Source organism: Xyrauchen texanus, chromosome 5 (assembly GCF_025860055.1).
Source record: "Xyrauchen texanus isolate HMW12.3.18 chromosome 5, RBS_HiC_50CHRs, whole genome shotgun sequence".
In the NCBI taxonomy this organism is placed as follows: domain Eukaryota; kingdom Metazoa; phylum Chordata; class Actinopteri; order Cypriniformes; family Catostomidae; genus Xyrauchen; species Xyrauchen texanus.
Window position 1 is genome coordinate 3,219,758 of NC_068280.1, and position 22,595 is coordinate 3,242,352.

Below are 22,595 nucleotides of genomic sequence, written 5' to 3' on the forward strand. Positions count from 1 at the left end.
GATGCTCAAAACAGTCAAATGGTTTACACTTTTTTTGGGAAAATCAACTTAGGAGTGTCTTGCTTATAGTTAGCTCTCTATATTAAGCAGGAAGAAAGTATTTTAACATCGAAAAAATTCCCCACTTCAGCTGTAAATGCACCGTGAATGCCGTTGCATGCTGTTTTTAAAGGAATATTCCAGGTGCAATACATGTTGAGCTCGATCGACAGCATTTGTAACATGTTTATACTAGGTGTTTTCAGTGTTTATGCTCTGGCCCCATTCACTTCCATTGTAAGTGCCTTACTGTTACTACTTTTACAAATTGAGTGTGGAGTTGAATGTTTGTCTGTGGTAATCTACAGTATGCCACAGATGCTGTCCATAAAGCTCAAATTGCACTGAACCCAGAACGTTCATAATGATATTCATAATGCCTATATACTGCATCTCATTGTTAAATTGTACTGAATGTGTGGGATCAGACTCTTGCTCGCTCTCTCTCTCTGTAGATATCTATGTAAGTTGTCGGATCAGGAGTTGCGTCAGAGCGCGGCGCGCAACATGGCCGATCTGATGTGGAGCACGGTGAAAGAGCCTTTGGACAGCGCGCTGTGTTTCGACAGAGAGAGTCTGGACCTGGCCTTCAAATACTTCATGAGCCCGACACTCACCATGAGACTGGCCGGACTCAGCCAGATCACAGTACGAGAAAGAGATGCGCACGCGCACACACACACACACACACACACACACACACACACACACACACATACTCTCTCTATCTCCAGTATGCTCAGTGTTTTAAATGGTTTGTGTTTTTTCACAGAATCAGCTGCACACCTTCAATGACGTCTGTAATAATGAATCGCTGGTGTCTGACACTGAGACGTGAGTCTGTTTTTACAGCTCTGTGTGTTTTTAAATATTCCAATGCTATTAATAATGATTTATATTTGTTCTCTCAGGTCGATAGCGAAGGAACTGGCAGACTGGCTCATCAACAACAATGTTGTGGAGCACATATTTGGACCAAATTTGCACATTGAGGTGAGTTAATGAATTTATGCATTCATTTTAATTTATTTGTTAATATACTAGTTAATGTATTTAATTTATTGAGCTCTGTGTATTTATAACTACAATAAACAAACACTTTTTGTTTCTGTTTAATTTTCAAATTGTCATTGCGGTGTAGTTTCCATTTGTTTTTACTGTAGGACTGTTAGGTTTATTTGAGTTTTTAGTTTTAGTATTATATGGCTTCCAAAGCTAATGCGTTTACTGATATTATTTAAATATGTTAAACAGCATTACATTTCTCAGGGACATCTCGTGTTTGTGCTTCGGCATGTTCATGAGTTTATTGAAGTCAGGCGTTAATGATTCAAACTATTTTTATTTATTTTAGTTGGTTTTGAAGTAATGAACATGTATTTGGAATTTTGGTTTTTTCTAACCACGCGTTTAATTTGAGTTCAGTTAACAAAATAGTTTTTATTTCATTTTCGTTAATGATAATAAGGCTACGTCCACATAAATCTGGGTAGATTTGAAAAAGGCGTTTTCAAAATGCTATTCGTCCACACTGAAATGTCTAAAAAATACGTTTGAAGCGTAGACCTGTGTCATTTATGTTTTAAATGTCATTTATTTATTTATGCGCCATAAATGGCCTGAAACGCAACTGTCCTCTTGTTCCACCGCCAACAGTTCCGAGTAAACGTCCCGTCGACTTTGAACAAATGCAACGTGAATGTTGTAAAAAGTAACATTTATCTTTAACAACATTATCAAAGTGGATATCAGGCACAACAATGTGCTACAACATGGGCCTTTTCTCCTCAATTTGGAATTCCCAATGCGCTCTAAGTCCTTGTGGTGGCGTAGTGACTCAATCCGGGTGACTGAGGACGAATCGCAATTGCCTCTGCGTCTGAAACTGTCAATCCACGCATCTTATCATGTGACTCGTTGAGCGTGTTACCGTGGATACGTAGCGGGTGTGGAGGCTTCACACTATTCTCAGCGGCATCCACGCACAACTCACCACGCGCCCCACCGAGAGCGAGAACCGCATTATAGTGACCACGAGGAGGTTACCCCATGTGACTCTACCCTCCCTAGCAACCGGGCCAATTTGGTTGCTTAGGAGACCTGGCTGGAGTCACTCAGCACGCCCTGGATTCAAACTCGTGACTGCAGGGGTGGTAGTCACCGTCAATACTCGCCGAGCTACCCAGGCCCCTCATGGGCCGCCATCTTGATTTTTTTGGGTTGAATGGATCACGCAACATGACAACAAATACGTCATTGTTTTCGAACATAGTATTTTTTTCTGTCCACACTACTAGACAAAGGGTGTTTTCAAAAACCACCGCTTTCGCTAGACTAATAAACACCATCTCAGCATGGACGGAAGGCCAGACTTTGCGAGATTCGTGCATTTTCAAGCAAAAGCCTATTAGTGTGGGCGTGGCTTAACACGGTCAAGCCCTTCTCAAGTTTTCCTCGGAATATTAAAAAATGTTGTTGTCCTTGCAGTTGCTGTGAACATGTTTTGTAACATTTCATGGAGTTGAAAATGTATTACTGTAGTCTAGTAGTAACTGACTAGAGGTTAATAAGTGTATTATTGTGTGTGCGTGTTGTTTCTGCTGTAGATCATTAAACAGTGCCAAGTTATCCTGAACTTTCTGGCTGCTGAGGGCCGACTGAGCACTCAACATGTGGACTGTATATGGGCTGCTGCTCAGGTATACACACTGTTCTGATGTTCTTTGTACTTTATATAGTAGTGTTGATATGAATGTTGTAGGGTTAAACCGATGTCTCTGTGTCTGTTAGCTGAAACACTGCAGTCGCTATATACACGACCTGTTCCCCTCACTCATAAAGAACTTGGACCCCGTGCCCCTGCGACATGTGCTCTGCCTAGTGTCGGGGTTGCATCCCAGCATGCACACTGAACAGGTAATTACACACTTTTTAAACCTTACTATAAAGCATTGAAATTCCACAAATTCAAAGGCCTTCTCTGGACATACTGAAATGATTGTGTTTTTCATCCCTACTTAAGTTGTGTTTCTTTGTGTGTAGACGCTGTATTTGGCATCCATGTTGATTAAGGCCTTGTGGAATAATGCCCTAGCAGCCAAAACTCAGCTGTCCAAACAGAGCTCCTTTGCCTCGCTGCTCAACACCAGCATTCCCATGGGTAACAAGAAAGGTGTGTAAGATACCTGTATATAACGCACAGGCCAGGAATGTATGATTGTTCTGGTATGCATCATTGTATGTGGATAAAATAATGAAACCGATTTTTGCAGCATTGACTTCAGAGAGATTAGGAGGAGGAGATAGGGGTTCAACGTTCAGTTTTTCAGCTATAAGAAAGAAAGTCCTGCCTTTCAATTAAAATAGCCAATGGCCTTTTTGATAGAGGCATCACCTGGTTTTCTTTACTCCAATATGCAATAGCTGGATTAGCCTTGTAGCTTAAAATAATTAGTTTTTGGTGTGATTTGAGCTTAAGAAGTGAAATTACTGATACCATTGACCCAAAATTGGTATTGACATTCTGACAAAAGCTGTCAAGAAAATGTCACGGTCCTGTTTTACTCCCAAATCAAAAGAAGCAAATAAGAAATATAGAGGCTCTGAATATTAGACATTATTTTCATGACAGTAGGGCTGGACGATAGTGGTTAAAATGATAACTGCTATTATTTTGCTAAATTTTATTCACAATTTGAATCTATTATTTTGTATTATTAAGGAGCGGCACGCTTTAGATAATAAAATACTGTTGGCACTGCTTTGATATCAATTCTAAAATAAAAACAAAATTACAATAAAGCTCTCACGTTGAACAATGTGTTAAAACTACAAACTGACCAAAATTAGTCATGTTTTGCCCATGCTTTACTTCCAATATAAGAGTTACTCTGCGTGTGTTTATTTCTGTTGACAGGCTCTGGTCACCCATCTGTTTGGCCCACAAAACCCCGGTGCCATGGGTTTACTTTAGACTTTTTAAGACACTTGTAATGGCCAAACATACTTGAAATTTCACAACTGTGCAATTGAAGGACATCTGGAGCGCTTTTTAACAGTAGTCAGCGCATGTTAGCGACACGCACGAACCCAACTGAACTCTGAGCACAGCTGTTCTGAACTTCTGTGTATAACACGAGAGCACGAACCGCTGTAACACCATACTGCAAAAGAAGTTTATTCAGCTTGCCGCCTAATCTTAATGGCTTTAAATGACGGGGTTATCGATAAATGGAACTCTTAAAGAAACTGTTCTAAGAACAAAGGCACAGGATTTTCATCCTATCTCGGTATACAGTCTCCGAAGGCAGCATTTTCCAGCTTTATGATGTGAGCCTAGTGTAATCAATCAAGGTGGCGCACATACTTGCATATTTCAGCATGTGTTCGAAAGTGAACCAATGATTGGTCAGTGGCAAACTTCTGATTTAGGATTAAACAATACAAGGACAGTGGGCATTTTTGCGACCTTGAAGGGCACTTTGGGAAGGGGATGTCACTCGAAGGGTCATTCCTAACAAAAGGCCTACAAAGGGCCCTTTCACAAGAATTTTAGTGAAGGCTACATTTCAACTGTAATGCCATGCTCCCTTCAGAGTGTCCACATCAAGAGCTCTGTCTTTCGTAGTGAGTAGGGCATAGATGAGGATCACTTTCACATTCTCCCATTTTCTTGGAATGGTTTTGTGAAAATCACCCTACTGGTTTGGACACAATCTTGACAAGTTTTTCCCTATTCAAGTTCATCACCAAGATGGCCACTAAGTGAACCAACTTACTCTAATAAAACTTTGATATTATGCTGAATCAAACACTTATTATTGCGTTTAGATGTGCAACTAGAATCACTCAATGAATTGGAATGAATGAATGACTTTATTCCACGATATCTCTGATAAACATCTCAATGTAAAGAATTTTAATGTCATTGTATGATATTTGCCCCCAAAAGGCTCTCCTGCAGGAAGCCCAGAGAGCAGTGACAATAGCGACACGCATCACAGTGGAGGAAGTGACATGGAGCTGGACGAGCCAATCATGAGCAGTGGAAAACGAGGGCAGCAAAGGCTGTCGGACACTGAGGTAACACTGAGCACACACAAACACTGCAGTAAGTATTGAAAAAAGTTTGTGTGACACATGTCCATGATTCGGTTTGGTGGGCTTTGCCATATCACAGGAGTCTCTTCAGGGCAGCTCGGATGAGACTGCCAACAGTGGGGAAGAGGGCAGCAGCAGCGGCCGCAGCGAAGCATCCAGTAATGAGGCTGGATCAAGCAGAGCCAGCCAATCAGCTGGCAGCCCTGGCAGCGAGTTGCACTCCGACGACATGGCTGACAGTGAGGCTCTGAAAGAAGAAGAGGAGGAGGAGGAGGAGGAAGAAGAAGAGGACGATGATGACGAGGACGATGAGGAGGAGGAGGAGGAGGAGGATGATGATGATGATGATGATGAAGATGATGATGATGATGACAGACCCGCCGTTGCATCAGAGGGAATCCCACAGAAACTTGCAGAAACTCGAGATTCCAGAGATGCTTCTACCTCCGAACTGCGCAAGCGGAAAGCTGGTGAAGCTCTTGGAGAAGTCCAGGGTCCTCCTCAGCCGGGAATTCCTGTGACTATTGCCTCTGGTTCTGGACTTTCCAAACCCAAGTCCCTCCCCTTCTCCCCAGAGGCAGCTGCTGCCATGGTCACCTCTTCATCCCTCCGAATCCTCGAACCCCGCTCCTCTTCGTCCATGTCCCTGGAGGGAATGTCCGAAGAGCATGTGGACCCCTCCTCACATTCCCAGAATCCTCAGCAGCCACAGCATAGTGGGCCAGAGATGGGCCCCTTACACGGGCCGTCCGTTCCCCAAGAGCCACCCTGTCTGTCAAGGCCAACAGACTTCTTGACGGAGGCCATGGGGAACGAGCTCTTCAACTGCAGACGTTTCATCAACCCACAGCATCATCACCACCACCATCATCATCATCATCACCATCATGATGGGTGAGGTTACCTTAATAATGTGATATTGACGTTACCTCTGTTCCAAAATCTAGCTGTCTACTGCCTATATAGGCAGCTACCATCGAAAGTGCCGTTCACACAGGACAACACATTGACACAGAGCACGGGAAAGGAACAGAATGCATAAATCTCGAGACATGTTTTAATAAAAGGTTTTAAGTTATCTTAAAAATGCAGTGCTCATGTGCAAGATGCTACAAAAACAGCGAGACATGGTCCAACCGTCAAAGACATCTGTATAGAGCATGTTTACATAGAATTAATTAGTACGATTTTAAGTAGTTTCAGCAAGTGTTTTTGATTTTGAAATGCGCCGATATGAACATTTTTGGCCGATACCGATTTTAACTAAAACCTATTGGCCAATAACATCTGCATATTTAAGCAAACAGAAGTTGTTATCTTGAATTTGCATTTCATAAATAGAAATAGAAAAAAGGGTTGTTTTTTTCCAATTTGGAATGCCCAATTCCCAATGGGCTTTTTTTTAAAGTCCTATTGGTGGCGTAGTGACTCGCCTCAATCCGGGTGGCGGAGAACGAATCCCAGCTGCCTCCGCGTCTGACAGTCAACCCGCACATCTTATCACGTGGCTTGTTGAGCGTGTTGCCTTGGAGACATGGCGTGTGTGGAGGCTTCATGCCATCCATTGCGGCATCCACGCTCAACTCGCCACGCTCCCTACCGAGAACGAACCTTATTATAGCAACCACGAGGAAGTTACCCCATGTGACTCTACCCTCCCTAGCAACCGGGCCAATTTGGTTGCTTAGGAGACCTGACTGGAGTCACTCAGCACGCCCTGTATTCGAACTAGCGAACTCCAGGGGTGGTCTCCATTATTTTCCCATAGTTTTCCAATAGTACCCAGTTTAAAAAGCTGTTGTAATAAAATATCATGTCTAATAGTTTTAAATGCAGAACTAGAATCAATAAATAAAACTCTAGCTTTAGCTTGAGGTTGCTGAAGGTGTTTAGTGACCATGTGCAATCGTGTTAGAGTAAATAGTAAATGGTCTGCACTTATATAGCACCTTTTTAACCTTAACGGTATTCAAAGCGATTTACACTGTGACACATTCACCCATTCATATACATTGTTATAACACTCACTTATTCTTGCTGCAACCCCCTCAAAGTCCGGTCCAGGTACATATATGTCAGAATAATTGTGATCTGACCAAATTCTCTAGGAAGATAAAAAAGGTCTAAATGAAACCGATAAAAGTTAATAAATAATTAGGGGTACTTCCTCAAGAATGCACCACAGTGTCGCCCAGTTATTGTCAACAAATATGCACAGTCCTCCACCAGCTGTTTTATGAGACTTCTGCTTATCCCGATCAGCTCTTATTACTGTATATCCTGGAAGCACCACTTCAATTCCCTCCTTAAGCCAAGTCTCTGTAAAGAGATTCAGTTACTTCTTTTAAAAAGACTTTCAAACTTCATCCTCGCCGTTAAACCTTCCTTTTCCAAGATCGCACGTTAGAATGTGTTATAAAGGGCAGCGGAAATCTGGAACTGGGTCTCTTTAACCTTGCTCGAATACCAGCTCTGGAACCGCTTGTCTTTGATTTCCTAGTGTTTTTCCGTACAATTTCAGGACAGTCGAAAAGTCTGACGATTATACTTCCATCATGGCTCTGTAATAACTACAGGTGTTCTCTCGTATAGGAAATCATGCCATGAAGTTGTGCATCCAAGCCTGAAATTGCTGAAGCATGCAAAAACTAAAATAAACAAAATATAATCCATAGTTTCATAAACTCCATAGTCCCAAGGCTAAAAGGAATTCACCCCCAGATATTTTCCCACCTAGGTTTATTTAATGGTAAATGGTCTGCACTTATATAGCGCCTTTTTAACCTTAATGGTATTCAAAATGTAATCAACAGTCCATTATTTTTACTAAAGCTTTTTTACTAGAGAACACATGACAAGGGATCCGAGACCATTCCTCCATACAGAATCTCTCCAGATCCTTCAAATTCAGAGGTCCATGTTGATGGACTCTCCTCTTCAGTTCATCCCACAGGTTTTCTATGGGAGGTCAGGGGACAGGGATGGCCATGGCAGAACCATGATTTTGTTTTTACATTTTGATGTGTGTTTTGGATCATTGTCCTGCTAGAAGATCCAACCAGGGCCCATTGTAAGCTTTCTGGCAGAGGCGGTCAGGTTATATATTTTTATCTGTTGGTATATGATAGAGTCCATGATGCCATGTATCCGAACAAGATGTCCAGAACCTCTTGTTTAAAAACAGCCCCACAATGATAATGATCCACCACTATATTAAACTGTAGCCATGAGGTATTTTTCCATATGGCTATTTCTCTGTGCGTGCCAAACCCATGCTTGTTTGCTGCCAAAAAGCTCTATTTTTGTTTGATCTGACCATAGAACCCGGTCCCATTTAGAGCTCCAGTAGTGTCTGGCAAACTGAAGATGCTTGAGTTTATTGTTGGATGAGAGCAGAGGTTTGTTTCTTGAAACCCTCCCAAACAACTTGTTGTGATGAAAGTGACGTCTGATTATAGTTTTGGAGACTTTCTGATCCCAAGACCCAACTATTTTCTGCAATTCTCCAGCTGTGATTCTTGAAGAATTTTTGGCCACTCAAACCATCTTTCTCACCATGTGCGGAGACAATATCAACGCACGTCCTCTTCCAGGCCGATTCTCAACATGTCCAGATAAATGGAACATCTTAATTATTGCCCTGATGGTGGAAATGGGTATTTGCAATGCTTTATTTTCTTATAGCCATTTTCCATTTTGTGAAGCTCAACAACCTTTCGCTGCACTCATAACTTTATTCTTTGGTCTTAACCATTGTGATGGATGACTAAGGGAATTTGTGTGTTACCTCATACCCCAGTGAAACAGGACATAATGGCTGCACAATTTCATGTTCTTAGTTACCCAAATGTACAAAAATTAAATAGGAATATACTTCAGAAATACCCTCACTGGCCACTTTGTTAGGTACACCTGTACATCTACTTATTCATGCGATTATATAATCAGCCAATCACGATGCAAAAATGTGATCTGAGTGATTTAGACCGTGGCATGGTTGTTGGTGCCAGACGGGCTGGTTTGAGTATTTCTGGGATTTTCACACACAACAGTCTCTATAATTTACACAGAATGGTGCCAAAATAAAAAAAAACATCCAGTGAGCGGCAGTTCTGTGGATGGAAACGCCTTCTTGATGAGAGAGGTCAACAGAGAATGGCCAGATTAGTTAAAACTGACAAAGTCTACGGTAACTCAAGATAACCACTCTGTACAATTGTGGTGAGAAGAACATCATCTAAGAATTCTATTCTGAGATGCGGATTGGCGCTGTTTTGTTGGCACGAGGGGGACCTACACAATATTAGGCAGGTGGTTTTAATGTTGTGGCTGATACCGATCATAAGTGTGGCATATGATGTATCATTTCAAAGCTTAGAATCTCAACTTTTCAAATAATACCATCACTTTTGCATTTGTGCTACATAAAATAATAAAATATAGCCTGAAATATTTTCATTAAAAAAAAATTGCCATTTTTTTACTTGTCTGTGAGCTTGCTTGGCTGAATAATCCAATGTTATATCTTTAACTATTGATGATTAAATGTTAAATATCAATAATAATAGTAAACATACATTTGGGGAGGATCTCAGCTTTCTAATGACAGCTAGATTGAGCTTATAGTCCACTCAGAGGCCGAGATATTCGATGAAATAACAAGGGTGATCCATGAACTGATTATTAGACTGAATGTCTATGGACGAGCACATCTGTGAGGGCTTAATTGTGCTAGAGCGCCACCTACATTTCACATCTGGATATTGTGATGGAATGTTAAAGGAAAATATTTTTTTCTAGTTCTTGCTGTAATCTAGTGGAATCAAATAAGAGAGTGAACAGAACCAGAATTTCATGCTTACAACATTCTGCTGGCTAGGTAGGCAGCTCAGTAGGTTTTGGAACAGCTATGGTCATTGGATAACTTCATTGAGCAATGAGCTCTCAAAGACCAACTTAATCCCTCTCTCAAACTCAATCTCTCTCCGTCTGCAGTCATATGGTGGAGGACATGCTGAGTGCTGATGATGTCAGCTGCAGCAGTTCCCAGGTCAGTGCAAAGTCTGACAAAAACATGGCGGACTTCGACGGAGAGGAATCCGGATGCGAGGAAGAGCTGGTCCAGATCAACTCTCACGCCGAGCTCAGCTCACACCTGCAACAACATCTGCCCAACTTAGCCTCCATATACCACGAACACCTGGTACAAGGTACATACACACCTGCACTGACACCTGCTCGCATTTTCTCAAGCCGCATGATTTGAGGTATCACTCTTGTCCATAGTAAAATGGTGCAGGACAAGTTTACAGGCCAAAGTACAAATACTTAAAGGAATAGTTAACCCAAAAATGAACATTTCCTGATAATTTACTCAGTCAAATGTATGTCTAAACGTCCAGGGCCAGGGGTGCAAAAGAATCAGTACTCTTCCCACGCCGTGACCGACATCAACCTGGACAATGTCTGCAAGAAAGGAAGCACCCTTCTGTGGGACCTGGTCCAGGATGACAATGCGGTACATTCCACTCTCAACAGTCTGAGTCCGTTTTAAAAAATTGCATGTGCAGTTGCAATTGTTTGTTTGGTAAATGTGTTTCTTTTGTTGCTATGGTGATTAGATGCACCTGTCAGAGGGGCTGATTAATGAAGCAGAGAAGTTGTTGTGTTCTCTGGTGTGCTGGTTCACCGATCGTCAGATCCGCATGCGTTTCATCGAGGGCTGTCTGGAGAACCTTGCCAACCACCGGTGAGTCCGTCATAGGTTCAAATGCTTCTGATTTCAAGTTAAAGTTTTGGGGTTTGAGGGTGAGATTTGGGTTTATCTGAGATCTAGTACGAGATGTTTAAATGTTTGTTTCTGTTGTCAGGTCAGTTGTGGTGTCCTTGCGTTTGCTCCCAAAACTCTTTGGAACCTTTCAGCAGTTCGGCTCCAGTTACGACACTCATTGGATAACCATGTAAGAAAGCTCCGCCCACCTTAGCTTTGGCCTGCATTGCTCTTCAAGTTTTATGTTCAGAAACATGGTTACTAATTGATTACAGAGTTACTTATACAATGCAAGATTTCTCTTTTTTTCCCCCCTCTAGCTTGCTTTGGAAAAACAATTTCAAGCTTTAGTTTCCTGTTAATTCTGGGGTTTGCCAAGGATTTAACAATAATCAAGTTATTGACCGTTATTTCTAAAATAGGGTTAAAAAGAAATATCTCTGAGAATTTTGTAAAAATAATTTTATGTAATAACAATGTAATAAATAATAATAATAAATTAGTTATAACATAGCTGTAAGAATCTTAGTCCAAATGTGTTAAAACTGAATTGTGATTAAGTTGATTGTGGTGTCCTGTGTGTGCTGCAGGTGGGCTGAGAAGGAATTGCACATGATGAAGCTCTTCTTTGACGATCTGTTACATTATATCCAGGAAGTGAGAGAACAGTGCCACAAATTTGCACTGTAAGTCTCTCTGTGTGTTTGCCTGTAAGTCCGTGTGTTTAATGTGCAGTGTGGGTTAAAATCAGTACTGTGTATCTCAGGTACAGTCACAGTGCAGAGGTGCAGGTGCGTCTCCAGTTTCTCACCTGTGTGTTCTCAACACTCGGATCACCTGACCACTTTAGTGAGTGTCTCTCTTTCTCACTTAACTACAGATGTGCCTCTGAGACTCACTCTTTAACTGTATGGATTTCCTGTGTGTTTATGTCAGGGTTGAGTCTGGAGCAGGTGGACATCCTGTGGCACTGTTTAGTGGAAGACTCCGAGTGTTACGATGATGCCCTGCACTGGTTCTTAAACCAGGTCCGCAGTAAAGACCAGCATGCAATGGGCATGGAAACGTATAAACATCTGTTCCTGGAGAAGGTCTGGTGACTCTTTAGTTGAACACCAAGCCTTAAACAGAATGTGATGCGAGTATGAGTTCTTCATCAACTGGCTTTCTCTCTGATCTCTCCCAGATGCCTCAGCTCAAACCGGAGACAATCAGCATGACAGGACTCAACTTGTTTCAGCATCTGTGTAATCTGGCTCGTTTGGCCACCAGTGCTTATGACAGCAGTTCCAACTGCGAGGTGAGACATCAACACCACCAATACTCTCTGTTATCACTCTCTGTTCTCTGGCTGTTCTCTGACTGTTCTTTGACTTTTCTCTTACTGTTCTAACTCTCTGTTTCTGGCTGTTCTCTTACTGTTCTCACTGTCTGTTCACTCTGACTGTTCTTACTCTATTCTCTCTGACTGTTCTCTTACTGTTCTAACTCTGTTTCTGGCTGTTCTAACTCTCTGTTTCTGGCTGTTCTCTTATTGTTCTCACTGTCTGTTCACTCTGACTGTTCTTACTCTCTATTCTCTCTGACTGTTCTCTTACTGTTCTAACTCTGTTTCTGGCTGTTCTAACTCTTTGTGTCTGGCTGTTCTCTTACTGTTCTCACTGTCTGTTCACTCTGACTGTTCTTACTCTCTATTCTCTCTGACTGTTCTCTTACTGTTCTAACTCTGTTTCTGGCTGTTCTAACTCTTTGTTTCTGGCTGTTCTCTTACTGTTCTCACTGTCTGTTCACTCTGACTGTTCTTACTCTCTATTCTCTCTGACTGTTCTCTTACTGTTCTAACTCTGTTTCTGGCTGTTCTAACTCTCTGTTTCTGGCTGTTCTCTTATTGTTCTCACTGTCTGTTCACTCTGACTGTTCTTACTCTCTATTCTCTCTGACTGTTCTCTTACTGTTCTAACTCTGTTTCTGGCTGTTCTAACTCTCTGTTTCTGGCTGTTCTCTTATTGTTCTCACTGTCTGTTCACTCTGACTGTTCTTACTCTCTATTCTCTCTGACTGTTCTCTTACTGTTCTAACTCTGTTTCTGGCTGTTCTAACTCTTTGTTTCTGGCTGTTCTCTTACTGTTCTCACTGTCTGTTCACTCTGACTGTTCTTACTCTCTGTTCTCTCTGACTGTTCTCTTACTGTTCTAACTCTGTTTCTGGCTGTTCTAACTCTTTGTTTCTGGCTGTTCTCTTACTGTTCTCACTCTCTGTTCTCTCTGACTGTTCTCTTACTGTTCTAACTCTTTCTGGCTGTTTCTTACTGTTCTCAATGTCTGTTTCTGGCTGTTCTCTTACTGTTCTAACTCTCTGTTTCTGGCTGTTCTCTTACTGTTCTCACTGTCTGTTCACTCTGACTGTTCTTACTCTATTCTCTCTGACTGTTCTCTTACTGTTCTAACTCTCTGTTTCTGGCTGTTCTCTTACTATTCTCACTGTCTGTTCACTCTGACTGTTCTCTTACTGTTCTAACTCTGTTTCTGGCTGTTCTCCTACTGTTCTAACCCTGTTTCTGGCTGTTCTCTTATTGTTCTAACTCTCTCTTTCTGGCTGTTCTCTCTGAAACCTGCACTTTCTAACTGTTCTCACTCTGTTCTCGGGCTGTTTTCTCTTTTCTTTCTGTTCTCTCTATCAGCTGTTCTTTTTTTCAGTGACTTCTCCCTGTTCTGACTATTCTTACCATCTGTTCTCTGTAAATGTTGTGACTGTTCTCATACTGTGTTCTCTCTCTCTGACTGCTCTCACTTTTTCTCTATGATTGTTCTCACTTATTGTTCTCTCTGTCCTTAGCTATGTGGTATGGATCAGCTGTGGGGAATTGCGTTGAGGGCTCAGTCTGCAGACATCAGCCGAGCTGCAATCCAGTACATCAACTCTTATTACATCAGCGGTCTGTAATCTTCAGACTTCCTCCCATACATCTGTATAATTCATTAAACGCATTAAAATGTACATTAGGTGATTTTATTTATTTATGGGTGAATGTGGCTGCAGGTAAAACAGGTCTAGAGAAAGAGCAGGAGTTCATCAGTAAGTGTATGGAGAGTTTGACGATGGCTTCCTCTAACCTTGAGAAAGACGCTCACTCTAGCCTCACCATCATAGAGAGAGGACTACTGCTGCTCAAAACACACCTGGAGGCCTTCAGACGCAGGTTACTAGCATATTTCAATAGACAATTGGTGGCTTGTTTAGTTAGTGAGTGTGTAGTAGTCAGGCTGCTCAGATCTGATGTGTGTGTGTGTGTGTGTTTTCAGGTTTGCATATCACCTGCGCCAGTGGCAGATCGAAGGAACGGGCATCAGCAGTCATCTGAAAGCTCTCAGTGATAAACAATCACTCCCGCTCCGAATCGTGTGTCAGCCTGCCGGACTGCCAGACAAGGTGAGAATAAACACCTTCATAATCATTATCATCATTCTTACTAGTATCAGCTTGTGTCTCCGGCTGGGCTTCATAAAGCAGCAAGCACATGCTAACACACGTAGTTTCAGTAAGATCAATAATTGGTTTATTACTGACTTTTTGACCAATCTTGTAACTGCTAAGAGCTTTTTCTTGTGCTGTTGTCTTTTGTATTGGTGAAAATGATTGTCCTCCTGCTGTGTGTTTAGATGACCATTGAGATGTACCCCAGTGATCAGGTGGCTGATCTGAGAGCAGAGGTCACTCACTGGTATGAAAACCTTCAGAAGGATCAGCTCAGTCAGCAGGCACAGCTGCAGGAGTTTGGCCAAACCAGCCGACAGCAGGACTTCCCAGGTACCCACACAACCTCACAGATCCCGCTATTTTCATACTCTTCAGGTGTTATTAAACGTACCAGTATTGGATCATTGTGACCGTGTGTTTCATTGGCACTGCACAGGTGGTCTGATGGGTCCAGTGCGTATGATCTCATCGGGACACGAGTTGACAACTGACTACGATGAGAAAACTCTTCATGAGCTCGGCTTCAAAGACATGCAGGTAACGTGAACAAATCCACATACATACATACACAACAAACATCGCAATAAGAACTCTCTTAGCTACTCTTACATACACACTTTTTCAGATTTGCATATCTTTAATGTCCCATCAGATGGTGTTTGTGTCTCTGGGCGCTCCGCGGAGGGAGAGGAAGGGCGAGGGAGTTCAGCTACCAGCATCATGTTTACCTCCACCTCAGAAGGAGCACATCCCCATGCTGCTGCTCCTGCAGGAGCCACACCTAACCACGCTTTTCGACCTGTTGGAGATGTTGGCCTGCTTTAAACCACCCAGCCCCGACAGACCCCAGCAGAGCACTGAGGTACCAAACATCTGCCTCCACACCTCAGATAAAGCGAAATAGGATGGGTCAATACTGATCAGTGTTTGTATGTGTTTACTCTTTGGCAGAGTGTGCGTTGTGAGGAGTTGCACCTCCATGCAGAGAATCTGTCTCGCCGTGTTTGGGAGCTGCTCATGCTGCTGCCTACATGTCCAAGCATGCTTCAGGCCTTCCAGAATATCTCTGATGACACGGTCAGTCACATGACCCTCGCCAGCGTGGTCTTTATTTATCTAGAGCCTTTGTGTTTTCCACATGACATACATGTGTTGTGATTTTTAGGGATCTGACGGTTTGTGCTGGAAGGATCTGTTGAGAATCAAGAGTCCTCATAAGCTGCTGTACGCTTTAGAAATCATAGAGGCCCTCGGCAAACCAAACCGCAGGATTCACCGCGAATCTACGGTACAGACACACTCGTGCTGCTTTTCACCTGACCAACACACACTTCGAACATCATGTTCTTCATTTTCTTTTAAAAAACTTCTAAGAGGTGCAACGGTGGGCCACTTATAACCTTGTGGGGGGCCGGATTTGTCCCACAAGCCGGACATTTGAGTATTACTGCTGTAAGGGTTCTTATGTTATCTTCAGTTGTGAAGCTGAATTCTGTTTTGTGTGTGTGTGTTTCAGGGCAGCTACAGTGATCTATATCCAGACTCTGATGATTCCAGTGAAGAACAGATCGAGAACAGCAAGAACACCTGGAGCTGCAAGGTACAAACACTTCCTCCTCACCTTCAGATACCTCCCTATGTGACCTTCAAATTAGGCTTCAAGGCTGTTGAGTTGAGAAAATATTGTAGTCTTTGCAGCAGTTTAGTGTAAAGACCAGATAGAAATGAGTTTCAGTAATCTAACCGTGATATAATTAATGGATGAGTGACAGGTTTGACATTTCTGCAACTGAGAGGACGACAGAGGCAGGCAGTATTATAGAGGTGGATGAAAGATGTTTTGATGAGGTGATTAAATGAGATGTTGAATTTACATTTATGCATTTGGCAGACGCTTTTATCCAAAGCGACTTACAGTGCACTTATTACAGGGACAATCCCCCCGGAGCAACCTGGAGTTAAGTGCCTTACTCAAGGACACAATGGTGGTGGCTGTGGGGATCGAACCAGCAACCTTCTGCTTACCAGTTCAGTGCTTTAGCCCACTACGCCGCCACCACTCCCTAGAACTAGAACTCCATAAGTATCTAAACACAGATAAGATTAAGATTAAACAAGAGCCTGAGGTATTCTAACAACACTTTAAATTTTGTCAAAGATGAGTTTTTGTTAGTTTGCGGCCATCCCCCCTCTTTGAAGTTGTGGATACTAGTGGGGGGGTAATGCTGTCCTGTCCCTGGAGCTGATATTGGCCTAGATTTTCATATCCTAAGCATAGCTATTGAGTGTAAGATCATACTGCTGAATTATCTTAAAGGGAGGCTTGTAAATGGGAGAAAAGAAGAGGGTCAAGTACTGAGCCTTGTGGCACACCGTGAGAGACTAGAGCAGGATGTGATTTGTGTTTCCCAAAATAAACTAATTTCTGTTGTCACAAATTGCATCATTGCCAATGATGTGTGATTGTGCTGAACTTGTTTCTGAATTAATAATACATCCTGTGTTTCTTTTGTAGTTTGTGTCATCTGGAGGTCTTCAGCTTCTGCTGGACATTTTTAATTCTGCTATTTTAGAGCCAAAAGAACAGGAATCCTGGACAGTGGTGAGTGTCTCTGGATAAACCCATTGTCGGGGTATAAAGGTGTACTGTTTATTTTCTATGTAGCTAATTCGCAAACAAGTACTACACCTGTCTACTTAATGGGAAAAGACCTTATTTCAAAGAAATACCATATTTTTAATCAGCATGAACAATGGTGTCATTGGATTTTTTTCTTCAGCTCAAGTCATGCTAAAAACAGAAAGTCTAGTTAGAGTGCATCTAATGTGTTCTAGTCGAAAGTAAACAAACTCGATTGGTAGGCCGCCATATTAAGCCTCAATTTTCTTGCTCTCTCTCTTTAGTGGTTGTTGGACTGTCTTGCGTGTCTGTTGAAGCTGATTTGTCAGTTTGCGGTGGACCCAGCCGATCTGGACTTGGCGTATCATGACGTGTTCGCTTGGTCTGGTCTTACAGACACGCAGAGGAAGAGGGCGTGGCCAGGGAAGTCACGAAAAGCCACTGGCGACCATGGGAAGGGCCTTCACATACCACGCCTTACAGAGGTGTGAAAACATTAAAAAAAATGTCAAGAGTCTGTGCGTGTCCGTGTATGCTGCAGCTAATTATAAGATGACTTTTTTCTCTATCAGGTGTTCCTGAGTCTCGTTCAAGGCACCAATCTCATCCAGCGACTCATCAATGTGGCCTATACTTATGACAATCTTGCGCACAGGTGAGAGACACTCTGTTCGACAACCTCGTGAGCTACTTTGCTGTCCACTGCCTACATAGGTTTACTACCTTCTAAGGGAGCATCCTAACCCAAATTAGACCTCATAAGTGACTTTGAATGCTCTACATAGGCACCAACTCAAATAGTGATCCTCTGATTATTTTGCAGGGTTCTGAAGGCCCAGTCAGATCACAGATCCAGACATGAAGGTAAGGAAGTGATTGGTTGAATGTTTGTGAAGGTTTTCGTGCATGCACCAGATTAGTTTTAATTTTTCTAGGTATACATTGCTATATCTGTTGCTTAAATGTATGGTTAGGGATTTGAACAAACCTCTAAGCCCAAATATTACATTTTGGCACGTACCTGCCACATTGTTTGTCCTGTGGACATGAGTGATACTTCAAATTGTGTAGCTTGCTTAGTAGAGGTGTGGTTTTACATTTCTAAGCGATTAGACCTTGTGTTTTTGTGGAAAGATCCCATAGACTTGAGACCAGAATGTCATAGCATCTTTGGGGCGGGTTCTTAATTAAATGACCATCTAGCAACCACATAGCAACACCTTGGCGAACACCCACAACAACTTGCATTGAGGCAATGTGTTTTGCACGGGCAAGCACCGCTTACATGGTCTCAGCAACAAAAAAAATCTACTTTGCCTTGATGTTATTTTGTGACATTTCACTGAAAGCATCATGATGAGTGTTACTCGTGTGTTTCCACAGTAACTCATTACTCCATGTGGTTGCTGGTGAGTTGGGCTCACTGCTGTTCTCTGGTGAAGTCTAGTTTGGCTGATAGTGAACATCTGCATGACTGGCTGAAGAAACTCACCCTGCTCATACCTGAGGTAACACAGAAGAGAGTACTGCAGTTTCTCATTTTGAAGACACTGGCATTGGTTTTGTAACACTGAGCTGTGTTGTGTTTTTGCATGTAGACAGCGGTGCGTCAGGAGGCATGCAGTGGTCTCTATAAGCTCTCTCTGTCTGGACTGGAAGGAGGAGAATCCATCAATAGATCCTTCCTGCTGCTCGCTGCATCAACACTTCTCAAGTTCCTGCCAGACGCACAAGCGCTTAAACCACTCGGAGTCAGTACACTCATACAGTATCTCTCTCTCTCTCTCTCTGTGTGTCTCTCTCTCTCTGTGTCTGTCTCTCTCTCTCTGTGTCTGTCTCTCTCTCTCTCTCTCTCTCTCTCTCTCTCACTCATTTAGTCATTTAAAAAGTATTCTTTACCTGTACTGTGTCAAAAATGACCCATAGACAATAGGTTGGTGAAATGGAAATGTTGACAATCTGCTAAACGTTTTTGTTATTTTATTTTGAGAATATTTTATAATTGATGCACAGGTTTGTAAAGTGCCTCTGAATGATTTATGTGCTAACCCTTTGTTTAATGAGTATATAAATGGTTGTGTTTTGTTGGGTCAGGTGGAGGACTTTGAAGAAGAGGCACTGTTCCACACAGGCTGTAAGGAATACTTCTGGCTACTCTGTAAACTCATCGACAACATCCACGTGAAAGATGCCAGTCAGACCACCCTACTGGATCTAGACGCGCTGGCCCGACACCTTGCCGACTGCATTCGCAGGTCACCTACACATCTTACTCGTTCAGCAGGAATTAGAACTGGCTCGTCTTAAGCTCTGCCACATACACAATCTTATTTAAAAGATTAAGAGTATGCGTTTTTAATGTTTTTTCTGCATTGTGGCTTGTATGTTCAGGTGACAAATGAAGGAAAAATCATAGAGTCTTGTTCTGCTCAGATATAAGAAACAATTTTTATTCAATGAGGAAAATGCATTTCGGTCAAAAATGACCGATTACTATAGGAGGGTTAATATACAGCTATGTAGATTAGAGTTTTCGACCAATGAGACTTCACCAATGCACCAGAAATAGAAACAATGCGACCATCAAAATGCCTCATATACAGTCAGACATCTACCCGGGGCTTGGTATTGATACAGATATCCCAATTTGGTTCTCAGTTATACACATTAGCGATCACTATACAAAAATATTTGTCCTCAGTATGCCACGGTTTACCAATCAGTATGAAATATTTTATACATTTGCCTTATTCCCAATTGATCATTGTTTTTCTCCCATAGTCGTGAGATTCTAGACCAGCAGGACGGTGCGATCGAGGATGACGGTCTGACGGGTCTCCTGCGTCTGGCCACCAGCGTCCTGAAGCACAAGCCTCCATTTAAGTTCTCTCGGGAGGGTCAGGAGTTCCTGAGGGACACGTATGATCTACTGTTCCTGCTGCCCAGCCTGAAGGACCGCCAGCAGCCCAAATGCAAGAGTCCTGCGGCACGCGCCGCAGCCTACGACCTGCTGGTGGAGGTGGTGAAGGGCTCGGTGGAGAACTATAGACTTCTGCACAACTGGGTCATGTCGCAGCATATGCAGGGTAAGGAATACATGCATACTCTGCAATCATCACATAAAGATCGGGAAAATTAGAAATGAACACATGTCATAATTCTCTGTGTATTCCTTACTGGTTTTTGTAGCATCTCATGCACCATATAAGTGGGATTACTGGCCTCACGATGATGTCAGAGCAGAGTGTCGGTTTGTTGGACTGACTAATCTGGGCGCCACCTGTTACCTGGCCTCCACCATCCAACAACTCTATATGATCCCAGAGGCCAGACAAGCTGTCTTTACTGCTAAAGTGAGTGCAACACACAACAGAGAGGATACCCTAATCTGATTGGATGAGCCAAGTTTGAAGCTGTTGTACAATAGGCAGCGGTCACGATTTTGCGCGACGTTAACTAAGGTTGTAGGAAAGGCAGATAACCGATTATTCAGTTGATAGTTTTTAAAATGGGTTTATATGAATTCTCATCTTTTCTCCCCAATTTGGAATGCCCAATTCCCAAAGACCATCAATCCGCGCATGTTATCACGTGGCTTGTTGAGCACATTCCCGCGGAGACATAGCGCGTGTGGAGGCTTCACGCTATTCTCCACTCACAATTCACAACGCACCCCACCGACAGCGAGAACCACATTATAGCGACCACAAGGAGGTTACCCCATGTGACTCTACCCTCCCTAGCAACTGGGCCAATATGGTTGCTAAGGAGACCTGGCTGGAGTTACTCTGCACGCCCGGGATTCGAACTTTTGCATGCCCTCACTTCAATTTAGAGCACTTGAATTTCAAATCAAAATAGCAAAATATGCATTGAAGTGAGGAAAAAAATATGGATGAATATAATCAACGATGAAACATTTGATACAGCAAATCCCCACAAGGTGTCGTTGTTTTTATTTCACCTCTAAAGGCCGCTTTCATACTGTAGAACCAAGATGTTCTAGCTGTAATCTCCTCCAGCATTGGCCACATAGGAACACTAAGCAATACAAATAAAACTTTTGGCAATTTTTGGCATTACCGAAACTATCGGTACTGATTAATCTGTAAAACCGAAAGAACTGTTGCCCTTTAATATGCACACCTACAGAGGCCATTCACACATACTTTCTTGCATCCGTCTGGGCTGTTTTTCTATAGTTGTATGTATGTAAACATGCGCTGGACTGACTTTTTTTAATCGTTGCGGCACATCATCTTGTGGAGGAGCATTGCGTATTTTAGACACCCTCTCAGGACGTCAACTTTGTAAAACGCGTCTCAAGACACCTGCGTTCTGTTAAATTCCTTGTGCTGCGTTTAGCTTTTTTTTTATCGCAATAAACGTTCAATGCGAACGCCCCCCATACTGCACATCAGTTGAATTCCATGTTAATCCGGCATGATGCCAACAGCCTAAAGTTAAGCTAATTAACTAGATAACTTAGTGGAAGAATTGTGTATTCGATTGTGTATATTTGTAGATGTGTTGGAATGTGTGTCGTGATTCTTGTGTATGTGTTTGTGTGTTTACAGTATTCTGAGGATATAAAGCAAAAGACCACGCTGCTGGAACTGCAGAAGATGTTCACCTATCTCATGGTATGTGACATTATTTTCATTTGGAAGTCTCCTGTAATAAAAGTGTGCTACATGTGAATATATTTTATTTCAATGTGCAGGAGAGCGAGAGGAAGGCGTATAACCCTCGGCCGTTCTGTAAGACCTACACAATGGACAAACAGCCTCTGAATACAGGAGAACAGAAAGACATGACGGAGTTCTTCACTGACCTCATCACCAAAATAGAGGAGATGTCACAGGACCTGGTAAGACACCTATCTGTCTATCTGTATCTTTTTGTCTGTGTCTATCTGTCTATCTCTCTGTCTCTTTCTGTCTGTCTGTATCTATATGTCTGTTTGTTTGTCTGTCTGTCTGTCTATCTTCCTGTCTCTCTGTATCCATATGTCTGTATCTATATGTCTGTCTGTCTATCTTTCTTTCTGTCTGTATCCATATGTCTGTATCTATATGTCTGTCTGTCTATCTTTCTTTCTGTCTGTATCCATATGTCTGTATCTATATGTCTGTCTGTCTTACTTTCTGTCTGTCTGTATCTATTTGTCTGTCTGTCTGTCTATCTGTCTGTCTGTATCTATATGTCTGTTTGTCTGTCTGTATCTATATGTCTGTCTGTCTGTATCTATATGTCTGTCTGTCTGTCTGTGTCTGTCTGTATATATATGTCTGTTTGTCTGTCTGTATCTATATGTCTGTCTCTTTCTGTCTGTCTGTATCTATCTGTCTGTTTGTTTGTATGTCTGTCTATCTATATGTCTGTATCTATATGTCTGTCTGTGTGTGTAGATATATATATATCTGTTTGTCTGTGTCTGTCTGTATCTATATGTCTGTCTGTTTGTCTGTCTGTCTATCTATATGTCTGTCTGTATCTATATGTCTGTTTGTCTGTCTGTGTCTATATGTCTGTCTGTCTGTATCTATATATATATGTCTGTCTGTCTGTGTCTATATGTCTGTCTGT

At 42.3% G+C, this 22,595-nt stretch overlaps 1 protein-coding gene across 1 annotated transcript in view; it reads left to right on the plus strand.

Annotated features, from left to right (window-relative positions):
* Positions 1 to 22,595, plus strand: part of LOC127643617 (ubiquitin carboxyl-terminal hydrolase 34-like) — a 55,484-nt gene that overhangs the window by 15,480 nt on the left and 17,409 nt on the right. The window contains exons 7-42 of the mRNA XM_052126409.1: positions 495 to 687; positions 812 to 873; positions 951 to 1,032; positions 2,646 to 2,738; positions 2,830 to 2,955; positions 3,082 to 3,211; positions 4,991 to 5,121; positions 5,219 to 6,033; positions 10,135 to 10,349; positions 10,542 to 10,657; positions 10,761 to 10,888; positions 11,010 to 11,099; positions 11,500 to 11,595; positions 11,676 to 11,758; positions 11,846 to 12,000; positions 12,096 to 12,209; positions 13,745 to 13,844; positions 13,949 to 14,108; positions 14,212 to 14,338; positions 14,569 to 14,716; positions 14,823 to 14,923; positions 15,039 to 15,248; positions 15,338 to 15,463; positions 15,552 to 15,674; positions 15,903 to 15,986; positions 16,902 to 16,988; positions 17,291 to 17,491; positions 17,579 to 17,661; positions 17,830 to 17,870; positions 18,390 to 18,514; positions 18,605 to 18,757; positions 19,101 to 19,261; positions 19,788 to 20,092; positions 20,196 to 20,359; positions 21,584 to 21,649; positions 21,730 to 21,876. Of these exons, the coding sequence (XP_051982369.1) occupies positions 495 to 687; positions 812 to 873; positions 951 to 1,032; positions 2,646 to 2,738; positions 2,830 to 2,955; positions 3,082 to 3,211; positions 4,991 to 5,121; positions 5,219 to 6,033; positions 10,135 to 10,349; positions 10,542 to 10,657; positions 10,761 to 10,888; positions 11,010 to 11,099; positions 11,500 to 11,595; positions 11,676 to 11,758; positions 11,846 to 12,000; positions 12,096 to 12,209; positions 13,745 to 13,844; positions 13,949 to 14,108; positions 14,212 to 14,338; positions 14,569 to 14,716; positions 14,823 to 14,923; positions 15,039 to 15,248; positions 15,338 to 15,463; positions 15,552 to 15,674; positions 15,903 to 15,986; positions 16,902 to 16,988; positions 17,291 to 17,491; positions 17,579 to 17,661; positions 17,830 to 17,870; positions 18,390 to 18,514; positions 18,605 to 18,757; positions 19,101 to 19,261; positions 19,788 to 20,092; positions 20,196 to 20,359; positions 21,584 to 21,649; positions 21,730 to 21,876 (5,341 nt within the window). The remainder of the gene's footprint in view (positions 1 to 494; positions 688 to 811; positions 874 to 950; positions 1,033 to 2,645; positions 2,739 to 2,829; positions 2,956 to 3,081; positions 3,212 to 4,990; positions 5,122 to 5,218; positions 6,034 to 10,134; positions 10,350 to 10,541; positions 10,658 to 10,760; positions 10,889 to 11,009; positions 11,100 to 11,499; positions 11,596 to 11,675; positions 11,759 to 11,845; positions 12,001 to 12,095; positions 12,210 to 13,744; positions 13,845 to 13,948; positions 14,109 to 14,211; positions 14,339 to 14,568; positions 14,717 to 14,822; positions 14,924 to 15,038; positions 15,249 to 15,337; positions 15,464 to 15,551; positions 15,675 to 15,902; positions 15,987 to 16,901; positions 16,989 to 17,290; positions 17,492 to 17,578; positions 17,662 to 17,829; positions 17,871 to 18,389; positions 18,515 to 18,604; positions 18,758 to 19,100; positions 19,262 to 19,787; positions 20,093 to 20,195; positions 20,360 to 21,583; positions 21,650 to 21,729; positions 21,877 to 22,595) is intronic.